We start from the raw sequence: 12,161 nt of genomic DNA, 5'->3' as shown, positions 1-12,161 counted from the left end.
TGTGTAAAGCAGACGGTGCAGACCTATGTGTGTGTAGAGCAGACAGCGCAGAGCTGTGTGTGTGTAATGCATACGGTGCAGAGCTGTGTGTGTAATGCATACGGTGCAGAGCTGTGTGTGTAATGCATACGGTGCAGAGCTGTGTGTGTTCTGCATACGGTGCAGAGCTGTGTGTACTGCAGACGGTGCAGAGCTGTGTGTACTGCAGACGGTGCAGAGCTGTGTGTACTGCAGACGGGGTTCCTCAGCCTCACGCCCGCACACGTCTCTGACATCTGCTCCTGAGGACATTTTCGCATAATCCACAAAGAACTGCATGCCTCTCCTCCAGCAGCACTGCCTGACTCCTCCCACCCATGTGACTGGTCACATGGTCATGACATCATCAAAGGTCCTTTAGCCCACTAGGATTTAGCATCTACCCGGAGCAGCTCCAAACGGGATTGACTTGGGTTGGCTGAAAGTTTGGAGGGACTGACAGACGAGCGCTGCCTCCATGTCGTGCCTCCTGCAGGAAGGTAAAATGCTTTCCCTCCCCCGGGGATGGTCCTGACGTGAGGTGGGCGCCGCTGCTCCGAGCAGAGCCCCCGGACGGTGGAGGGAGAGGGGGACGACAATGAGCTGCTGTGATTGTGGTGATGTAGGCCCCTGGCAGACCTGTGTATGGAGGGAGGGAGGGATGTGGGGGAGGCTGGGTGACACGGATTGTCATCCCGGAGGAGACCCTCTGACAAAACCGGTCACTCCGTGGTGCCCCCCACTCTCTCCTCTGTGATTTCCCATGGAGATGCTCCCAGCTTAGGCTACGTTCACACTAGCATTGTTACTGGGTCCGGCAGGGTTCAGCAAAAACGCTTCCGTTACTGATAATACAACCGTCTGCATCCGTCTGCGGAGGAGGTAAGATTTAGGAGCTTGTACCAAAGTAACCGTCGCCGGAATCTCCCCACGATGGAGAATTTGGTTTTGTCAGATGTTGCAAAGTTCTGCTGGATCGAAATCTAAGAGGATGTCCACAAATCCAGAGCAGGGTTGCAAGGGAATTTGCAAAATAGGCAACCGAAATAGACATGCTGCAATTTTAAAATCCACATGACTGCTCCGGTGCCACCTGGATTTTTTTTATTTAATCTTTTTTGCAGCAGATTTGGTAAAAATCTCGTCTACAAAAAAATGACAATGAGCATGCACTAGACGAGTTACAAACTGGTACAGAAAGAGAGAGGACCCTGCCCTCGAGGGATTACAATCTACAAGGATCCAGTAGGTGAGGGTAAAGCTGGTCATTCGGCAGTATAGCAGAAGCAGGGTTACTGTAGGTAGCCGCCTTGCCTGTAGAGGTGGGTTATTTTCTTTTGAAGGTTTCCACTGTAGGTGAGAGCCTGATATGTTGGGGTAGAGAGGTTCAGAGTATGGGGGATGCACGGGAGAAATCTTGGAGGCGATTGTGGGAAGAGGTGATAAGAAGAGAGAAGGAGGTCTTGTGGGGATCGGAGATTGCGTATGGGAAGGTAATGGGAGAACGGGTAACAGATGTATGGAGAGGACAGGTTGTGGATGGACTTGTATGTCATCGTTAGTGTGTTGTACTGGATTCTCTGGGCAATGGGGAGCCAGTGAAGAGATTGGCAGAGAGAAGAGACAGAGGAGTAACGGTGGGAGAGGTGAATTAGTCGGGAGATTGAAGGGGTGCGAGAGTGCTAGATGGGAGGCCACATAGGAGGATGTTACAGTAGTCTAGGAGGGAGATGATGAGGGCATGTACAAGCATTTTTGCAGACTCCTGGTTGAGGAATGTGTGGCTCTGAGATATATTTTTTATTTGCATTTGTCAGATGGTAAAAAAAGGGCTTGCATGTGCAGTGTGAAGGACCGAGCAGAATCAAAGGGTACCCCAAGGCAGTGGACTTGGTTGACTGGGGAGAGTGTGAAGCCATTGACCGTGATAGATGGGTCTGTTGGGGGGTCTGAGTGAGATAAAACAGAATTTGTCATATGTTACGTTTTAGAAAACAAGAGGAGAAGAAGGATATAGAAGATAGACATTGTGGGATTCTGGATAGTAAGGTGGTGATGTCTGGACCAGAGAGGGAAATTTACGTGTTGTCAGCACAGAAGTGATACTGAAAGATATGGTCAAGGAGGAGGAAGACAAAGTAATATTGTTTGTCTTTAGCAGTTAGCAGGTCATTAGTGACTTTTGTAATGGCAGTTTCAGTTGAGTGGTGGGGTCAGAAGCCAGATTATAGACGGTTGAAAAGGAAATGTGAAGAGAGGTGAGAGGACAGTTCACAGTGAACATGTTGTTCAAGTAGCTTTGAGGCATATGGGCGAAGTGATATGGGGCAATAACTAGACAAAGATGGGTCAAGGGAAGCCTTTTTGAGGATGGGTGTGATGGTAGCATGTTTAAAACAGTAGGGCAGGACACCAGTGGTAAGTGATGGGTTGAAGAGATGGGTTAAGATGTAACAGCGGCTCCTGTGCGCTGCTGTTTCCCTGCTTACAGCCGCAGTCCCGGGTGCCCTGTTCAGCGGTGATCTGCTACCAGTGTTTCCTTTCAGCCCTGGCCACAGCATGCTTGCTGCTTGTTTCCTGCAGCATTTCCTTAAGGGCCGGCGCGCGTCACTTCTTGTGTTTTATGGGTTGGATTATGTGACCTTGCTAACCAATCCTAGCCCTCCTGCACATATATCAGTGGCTCAGTCCCCCTTCCCAGATGCCTCAGTGTCAAGGTCCTTGTGTTCTGCTAAGGTTCCTGATATCCGCTTGTGTTCCTGACTCGTACTTGTGTTCCTGGACTCTGCTACCTGTTTGATCCCTGCCTGCTTGCCTTGACTCTCCTGGTGCTGATCCGGATTGCCTGACCTGTATCTGTGCCGCCTGCCCTGACCTATTGCCTGTCTGACTTCGCCTCTGCCTCATCCTTCGGTCCTGCACTGTTGCTCCTGGTAACAACAGCCTGCTGACCACGCCTGTACCTCTGGTACCTTTCTCAGGTACCTCCTCGGTCCGCCTGGACCAGCTGTCTCATGTGTCTATCCTCCTCAAGAGGTAGCGACCTTGTGTTCCCCTTGGGAAAGTCTATCCCCACCATCAGGGGTACTGTAAAGATCTAGGGGTTCACTTAGACAACGCCCTTAGGGGAGGTAGGACACGTGGCACAGTGGGTTCAGATAGAAGGAATAAACTCTGTGTTGAGGTTGGGGATGAGGCGGGTTGGGATCAGGTCCAGCACACAGGTGCTGAGATGTCATCTGGAGAGCAGAGTAGAACGTTTTTGTTCTGTAATGGTGGAGAAATGTGTTTTGGAGATAGTTGTGTAGAGGGGCTTCGGGGACTGTAGGCTGAAGCTTTCTCTGATGTTATTAATCTTTTGGTGGTTTTGTAAATGCAATTTTTTGCCTGCAGTTCTTCATTGGAAAGCAGCGTATCTGTCTCATGTGGACATACAATAAATGCTAGGTTCAGTAACCACTATGTCTATGATGCAGGATCAGCATATACACCATTATATGCCCATAATCTTTAGAGGGAATAGGTCATCAGTATCTGATAGGTGGGGGTTATATTTATTGGTCCCATGGCCTAAGTGCAGCTCAGTCCCATTCAAGTGAATAGGCCTGGGCTGCAATCCAAAGCACAACCACTTTACAATTTGAAGTGCTCATGAGATCACTGCAGCCTCTTCACACAGCCAATAGGTGGGGGTGCCAGGCGTCAGACACCCACCCATCTGATATTTATGACCTATTCCGAGAATATTCTACTCCCAGAAAACCCCTCTAATAGTTTTATCTCACCGTCTTGTGCCCTCTCATCTGCAGCAACCATCTGTCTAATATATAGAACAACTGTTTCAATTGAACTACCCAATTACTATAACTAGTTAATGATCACCCATTGTATATTTACAGCGGGTGTTCTGGGTCACTAAAGCCTACACCTTAGTATATTTAGGCTACATGCACACTGTACATATATATTACATGTGGTTATCCAACTCTTTGTAACTGATGACCTATCCTCTGGATCGGTGATCAGTATCTGATCGGTGTGGGTCCGACACCCAAAACCCCCAATGCTCAACTGTTTGAGAAGGCATTGGCGCTCCTGTCAGCGCTGCAGCCTTTTCACAGCTTACCCTAAGCTAGTGATGTCGTGGCCATCGGTCATGTGGCCTAGGCGCAGCTCAGCCCCATTCAAGTGTCAGACCCCCACCAATCAGATGGTGACCACCTATTCAGTGAAAAGTTCATCAGTTACAAAGAGTCGAATAGCTAGCAAAATACAATGACGATCCAAGACAGTAGCATAAGACAACTAAATAAACAGCATATACAAGACCTTGTGTAGTCAGATGATAGTCAGGTAAAAGATGTGAGTATCATCTCATGCGGAGCATTGGACCAAAGATGAAGAGGACTGTGACTACTATAGAAGTACAGGCAATTGAAAGGATACACAAAATCAAATAAACCAAATAACTTCAGGTACATGGCCACCTCAATAGGATATAACAAGGATTAATATTGTAACGAGCCCCTTTGCTCGCTCTGTTCCACTCTCCCGACACTCCCCAGACCGTAATGTCTGATTGTTCAGTCATTTGATAATCCAGGTTTCGAACTACAGCTATGTGCCGTTCAAATCCAGTGGTAATAGCTCAGAACAAACACCAGGCAGGCTGTATGTAAGTTCAAACAGGAATCTCTCTCATTTATTGAATGCAGGCAACACACTTCTATACACAGTTTGAATACCCCGCCCAAACAACCACTTCATATTGGTCAATTGTAAAGTTCTCTCTAGTCCTCACTCAGGTCCTCTGGGCCATGCAAATAAGGTCTGGAAACAGGGTCAGCAGGGATTGGTCCGATAGCTTGACTGGGCAGGCGGATATGTGTAGCCATGCAGAGAAGTCCCAGGAGATAATTAAATTACCTGAGCAAACAAATAGAACAATGCCTTCCTTCCAGAACACGGAGTCGTTTGGAGGGGATTATCCTAAAGACAACTGTGAACAATAAAACAACCACAGAGTGATTTGAACCATATAATATAATCAAGTAAACATGGTTCAGTATTCCAAGGACTAGGGGTGGGCGATATGGCCTAAAATTTATATTGCGATATAATTTTAAGCATGTGCGATATGCGATATACAGTACAGACCAAAAGTTTGGACACACCTTCTCATTCAAAGAGTTTTCTTTATTTTCATGACTATGAAGGCATCAAAACTATGAATTAACACATGTGGAATTATATACATAACAAACAAGTGTGAAACAACTGAAAATGTCATATTCTAGGTTCTTCAAAGTAGCCACCTTTTGCTTTGATTACTGCTTTGCACACTCTTGGCATTCTCTTGATGAGCTTCACGAGGTAGTCCCCTGAAATGGTCTTCCAACAGTCTTGAAGGAGTTCCCAAAGATGCTTAGCACTTGTTGGCCCTTTTGCCTTCACTCTGCGGTCCAGCTCACCCCAAACCATCTTGATTGGGTTCAGGTCCGGTGACTGTGGAGGCCAGGTCATCTGGCGCAGCACCCCATTACTCTCCTTCATGGTCAAATAGCCCTTACTTTCAAAGTTTTCCCAATTTTTCGGCTGACTGACTGACCTTCATTTCTTAAAGTAATGATGGCCACTAGTTTTTCTTTACTTAGCTGCTTTTTTCTAACCATAATACAAATTCTAACAGTCTATTCAGTAGGACTATCAGCTGTGTATCCACCTGACTTCTCCTCAACGCAACTGATGGTCCCAACCCCATTTATAAGGCAAGAAATCCCACTTATTAAACCTGACAGGGCACACCTGTGAAGTGAAAACCATTTCAGGGGACTACCTCTTGAAGCTCATCAAGAGAATGCCAAGAGTGTGCAAAGCAGTAATCAAAGCAAAAGGTGGCTACTTTGAAGAACCTAGAATATGACATATTTTCAGTTGTTTCACACTTGTTTGTTATGTATATAATTCCACATGTGTTAATTCATAGTTTTGATGCCTTCAGTGCGAATCTACAATTTCCATAGTCATGAAAATAAAGAACTCTTTGAATGAGAAGGTGTGTCCAAACTTTTGGTCTGTACTGTATATCGCAATATATTGTTTTCTATATTTGGGGGGGGGGGGTGTTTAAACTTTTTTTTTTAACTTTTTATTTAATAACTATTAGCCTCCTTAAGGGCTAGAACCCTTGTCATATTCACCCTAATAGAGCTCTATTAGGGTGAATAGGACTTTACACTCTCTCACTGCTGCCCTGTGCTTTATGCACACAACAGCAGGGAGCTGACCATGGCAGCCAGCCTCTGATCCACCCCCCAGCCTCTTATCCGCCCCCCAGCCTCTTATCCGCCCCCCAGCCTCTGATCCGCCCCCCAGCCTCTGATCCGCCCCCCAGCCCCTGATCCACCCCCCAGCCTCTCATGTGCCCCCCAGCCTCTCTCTCTCTTATCAGCCCCCTCTGGTAACTCAAACCCACCCCCCCTCCCTCCCCAGTATTAATCATTGGTGGCAGTGGCCACAGGGTCCCCCTCCTCCCCCCCCATCATTGGTGGCAGTGGGCATTTCCGATCGGAGTCCCAGCAGTGTAATGCTGGGGCTCCGATCGGTTACCATGGCAGCCAGGAGTCACGCTACTGAAGTCCTGGCTGCCATGGTATGTTAGTGAGCAGCATCATACTCACGTGCGCCGTGGCCGCCGGGCGCTCCTTCTTCTCATAGGTTTGTGCGGCGCATTGCTAATGCTATCAGCATTAGCAATGTGCCGCACAGACAGAAGAAGGAGCGACCGGCGGCCACGGCGCACGTGAGTATAATGCTGCTCCGCTAACATACCATGGCAGCCAGGACTTCAGTAGCGTGACTCCTGGCTGCCATGGTAACCGATCGGAGTCCCAGCAGTGTAATGCTGGGGCTCCGATCGGTTATATGGCCGACACATTCATTGGTGGCGCAGTGGCCACAGTCCCTCCCCTCCTCCTCCTACTCTGCTCTAATTGGTGGTCAGCGGCAGCCGCGCACAGTGGGGAGGGAGGGACTCCCTCCTTCTCCACTGTGCCGGCTCAGGAGAACATGGTGCGTGCCGAGAGCGCGATCATAACGCAGTCCGGCGATATGCACAAAATCCATATCGTGGCACAAATTTATATTGCCTATATCGCCCACCCCTACCAAGGACCATGACAAATATCATCCTTTTTATAATTGCTTTTAACTTATTTTTGGCTAAAAATAATATTTTCAGTTGGCCTTTATTAAAAATATTGAGCCATTCTGTCACAAAAGGTTAACTGTTTTTCTAACTGTGTGACTGGTACTTTCACTTTGTGGTCATCTAATAAGCCTTATCTCTAAACTACTGAGAGGTCAAACTCTTATTTAAGCTACATTCTTATTACTAAGATAAAAATTTAGCTGAGTGTTTTCAATGTGAAAGAGAGCAAAGATAAGGAGCCCATCTGCTCATCAGATCGCGGAAAAGACAAAAAATCCACAGGCAGCTAGTAGAGCATCTCAGCTCTATACAGAAAAAAAGGATTCCACATTGTTAATAAAGACCAATGGAAAAAAAAGCTTTTTAGCTCAAAATAAGTACAAAGCATTAATTTAAAAAATTGCCCCCAAGGATGCACATAGCATTTAAGGATTTACAATCAAAATGACTATTTAATTGAAAGATGTAACGTGTAATTTACAGCTTTGGTGAATCGTGTAAAAACAAAATGCAACAAGGTGCTAAAAAAATAGACTTACTGTTTTAAAGTTGCATGGATCGGCCTCCCCAGATCCTGGCGACGCTCCACTTCTAAATATTCAGCTTCCCTCAATGTCCCTTCCTTTACCAGGTTTCCCGCCTGGGCTATGGACAAGATGTCACTTCCATGGTGGACAGGGCCAGAACTATTCTTCTCTCTTCGACACGTTTTCAAACTCTTGAATCTGTATCATCTGCACATGTCTTGTCCACAGCAGCAGTAACGTCCCATCTATAGCCCAGGCTGGAGTCCTGGTAAAGGACATGTCGATAACGGAAGCTGGAATTTGAGAAGAGGAGCATCACATGACCAGGTTCCTGAGGAGCTAATCCACACAACTTTGGAATGGTCAGTATATTACATACTTTCTCCTACAGGTGTGTGCTGTGGATTCACAAGACCCTCTGGCTTCCGGACAACCCCTTTAAGATTAGTATATTTAGTAATGTTGCAAACATTTTTTTGTATCAATCCACATCTATTAACAAACGTTATGAATTATGCCTTTTAACTACTAAAGTTATGATATTTGGTCATGGTTTAGTCATGGTAGAAATCTTAAACTGTCTTAAGGTCCCTTTACATTGCCCAATGTGTGGGCAGATTTTCACGAGCATTTGTATGAACGTTAGCGATAATCTGCTTGCGTAAAGGTCCCGCGTTTACCCAATAAACGGGTAATAGGATCGTTCGTTTGGACACCTAAATCATCGTTTGCCGGCAGCAGATCATGCCGTCTAAACAGCACTCTACGGCCGGCAAAAAATTATTCTGTATGGGGACAAGCGATGGCATTAGCGATCCCTCCTCCCCATACTGTGGAGAGGATTGCTGCATGTAAATATAGCTTTCTCCTCCATGGTTGCTACATCAGGCCATGTAAAGGGGCCTTTAAAGTACATAGTAGTGGCTTTCACAGACTGAAAAAATATTATAAGTCCTTTTTTGTTCTATGTAATCTCTTTTAGGTGGAGAAAGGACATTATCATTGAAGACTGTAGTATGACAAAAAATCTACCGCCTGCTCAACTTACATTGTTTGGCAGCACAGAAAGAGAAGAAAATGATAAGAAGCTAAAATTAGAGTATACTGAATGTCGTGGAAAAGAAGTACCATACATACCAATCGCCAAGGTAACGATGAGCACATCCATACAAAGCCTTCACGATGGGATGGCGATGAAGTTGGGAACCTTTCCCAAGTTAGAAGTTGCACATCGTACAAAATTCACAGTTAAAAGCGAGCTTGATGATGCTGAAAGTTGTCAGGAAGAACCTACCTCAAGGAAGGAACTCCAATGTGGCATCTGTTCCGAGAAATTCGATTACGTGTCTGAGCTGATGTTTCACGAACACACGCACAACGACAGTAATTGTATTGAATGTCAGGTCTGTGGACGTCCATTTCAGAATAGTTCTAACCTGAAAGACCACTATAACGTCCACACAGATGAACGTCCATATAAATGTGAACTATGTGCCAAAGCTTTCACCCAGTCTTCCTCTTTATTAACCCATAAACGCACTCACGTCCTAGCAAAAACATACAAGTGTGATATATGTGAAAAGCTCTTCAAAGACGCATCAAACTTTCTAAAACATAAACGCCTCCATAGTCAGCCTGAAGATCTAAAAAATCAAGAACAGGTAAGCAGTACATTACTGTCCGAAAAGCCATACGGATGTTCATATTGTGAAAAGGCCTTTAAGCGCACTTCGGATTTGAAAGACCATGAGCGGGTTCACACCGGAGAACGACCCTACCGGTGCAGAATATGTGGCAAATGCTTCACTCAGTCTTCAGTGTTAACGGGACATATGCGAATTCACACCGGAGAGAAGCCATTTCACTGCAACGTCTGCGGTAAAACTTTTAACAATTCTTCCAATTTTAAGAAGCACCAGCGTACACATTCAGTGCAAGATATCATTGCAAAAGTGAAAATGGAAGATAATATCTCTCATTCCAAACAGCCACTTCGAATTCAAAATAGCATGAGCTATCCGAATGGCGTGGGTGCATTTTTATACAAAACGGATATAGGGAGAATGGTGCTAAATGACGAAGATTTCAAATTCGTTTCCGAAAAGAAAATCCCTGAAGAAAGTAACAAGAAATTAACACTAAATGAACTCACCCCTTCAGTAATGTCAAGTAGCTTTAAAGAGAGACAACCTTTCAAAATTGCCGATATTAAGGCAGAACAAATGATGTGCTTTCAGGGTGAAGTAGACCTGACTTCAGAGTGCTCCATCGTAAACGGTGAAATTGTATTTCACAGTAGTGTTGAGGGACACGTTAAACCAAAGTTTTCGAGGTCTCCCACTCATGAACGTAGCAACACTACATCCTCTGAAGCTGGCAACATCAACTGTTACACTAAAAGAGCGCAAGACGCATATGTGGAAATATCTGATACTACTGACGATGAAAGTGATGGCGATGCTGTTGTTGATCTTGCCAAATGTTCATTTCAATACCAGATGAAGGATCCTAAGACTAAAGAGGAAACAAACCTGAAAGGTATCAAGTCGCCAAATGAAAAAACCACCCTTGCCGATGAGTTAATTCAAGGCGACAATGAAAACTGCCAAGAAAATATCGAGAGCGATTTACCCTGCAGTGTTTCCGACGTGGCGGAAGATCAGGAAGACCTGCTCATAGAAAGAACTATGGAGGGTTGGGACTCTCCCATCGATAACTCTGACCAAGATGGGGGCCAATACTTTGAAACAGAAGCCAAACCCTACATTTGTTTTGTGTGCGCGAAAAGATTTAAAAGGGCTACAGACTTAAAAGAGCATTTGAGGGTTCACACGGGTGAAAGGCCTTTCGTCTGTCAAGTTTGCAGCAAAGGATTCACCCAGTCTTCGGCTCTCTCTAGTCACCAACGTATCCATACCGGTGAAAAGCCTTTTCAGTGTGACGTGTGCTACAAAAGGTTTAATAATTCTTCCAACTTTTCTAAGCATAAGAGGGTGCACACCGGAGAGCGACCACATAATTGCCCACTTTGCGGGAAGAGCTTTCAGGAAAAGCGCAGAGTGAAGAGACATTTAAAAGCTGTCCACCACATCCTCGACTAAGGCATTTAGTTTACATGCTTATATACAACATGTAACTTGGAAATGTTGTACTATGGACTTTTTTAGTAACTTAGCAATTTTCAGAAATGTAGCTTTAACCCTGTACACGAAATGTGTATTTAGCAAAAAAAATTAAAACTTTTAGCTCAGTTATCCAATTTCAAGATAAAAAGTTTGACCGTTTTCTGTAGAGTCTCTACAGAACACAAGAGTACTATCTCATTTTGTAGTGGTCCACCATTTCAACAGAAGACAATTTCCTGAAAAAACGAAAAGTGTTACTACATTTTACTTTTAATAGAAGTAGGGAACGTAGCATATGTATATGCATGCATATAGACCCAATGTATGTTAAAATTGTGTAATTTGTCAAATTCGTCACAATTATAGTAAGTAGATGGCATTAACTAGCTCATTTTTACCTGTGAGGATGAAAGTATATATTTTACTTCTAACTTTTTCTAATTAAAAATATCCCTGCAAAGTATTTCTTTCATTAAAAAGCCTATTTCTAGCAATTGTGAATCATTTCCTTTCCCCCCCATACTCTACAATATATTTTTATTTAACTGAGTTTTCTGGGTGTTTAATATTGATGGCCTATACTTGGGTTAGATCATCAATATCAGATGGGTGAGAAGTTGTATCCCGGCACCCCCACCGATCAGCTATTTAACCACCTCAGCCCCCCTAGCTTAAACACCCTTAATGACCAGGCCACTTTTTACACTTCTGCACTACACTACTTTGACCGTTTATTGCTCGGTCATGCAACTTACCACCCAAATGAATTTTACCTCCTTTTCTTCTCACTAATAGAGCTTTCATTTGGTGGTATTTCATTGCTGCTGACATTTTTACTTTTTTTGTTATTAATCGAAATTTAACGATTTTTTTGCAAAAAAATGACATTTTTCACTTTCAGTTGTAAAATTTTGCAGAAAAAACGACATCCATATATAAATTTTGCTCAAAATTTATTGTTCTACATGTCTTTGATAAAAAAAAATGTTTGGGTAAAAAAAAAATGGTTTGGGTAAAAGTTATAGTGTTTACAAACTATGGTACAAAAATGTGAATTTCTGCTTTTTGAAGCAGCTCTGACTTTCTGAGCACCTGTCATGTTTCCTGAGGTTCTACAATGGCCAGACAGTACAAACACCCCACAAATGACCCCATTTCGGAAAGTAGACACCCTAAGGTATTCGCTGATGGGCATAGTGAGTTCATAGAACTTTTTATTTTTGTCACAAGTTAGCGGAAAATGATGATTTTATTTTTTTTTTTTTTTTTTCTTACAAAGTC

The 12,161-nt window shown here is 44.2% G+C and overlaps 1 protein-coding gene across 2 annotated transcripts; it reads left to right on the top strand.

Annotated features, from left to right (window-relative positions):
• Positions 1–200: 200 nt before the first annotated feature.
• Positions 201–11,370, top strand: LOC120995143 (zinc finger protein 2 homolog). Of its 2 annotated transcripts, XM_040424158.1 has the most exons (3): positions 201–518; positions 7,984–8,117; positions 8,738–11,370. In XM_040424158.1, the coding sequence occupies exon 3, from the start codon at positions 8,772–8,774 to the stop codon at positions 10,854–10,856; it is 2,085 nt and encodes a 694-aa protein (XP_040280092.1). In that variant the 5' UTR covers positions 201–518; positions 7,984–8,117; positions 8,738–8,771; the 3' UTR covers positions 10,857–11,370. The 2 variants fall into 2 exon arrangements, with proteins under 2 accessions (XP_040280092.1, XP_040280101.1); XM_040424167.1 differs by lacking the exon at positions 7,984–8,117.
• The last annotated feature ends 791 nt before the right edge of the window (positions 11,371–12,161 follow it).

This window comes from Bufo bufo, chromosome 1 (genome assembly GCF_905171765.1).
Source record: "Bufo bufo chromosome 1, aBufBuf1.1, whole genome shotgun sequence".
Lineage (NCBI taxonomy): Eukaryota > Metazoa > Chordata > Amphibia > Anura > Bufonidae > Bufo > Bufo bufo.
Note: the sequence above shows the minus strand (reverse complement) of the source record. Positions and strands in the feature narration are given on the sequence as shown.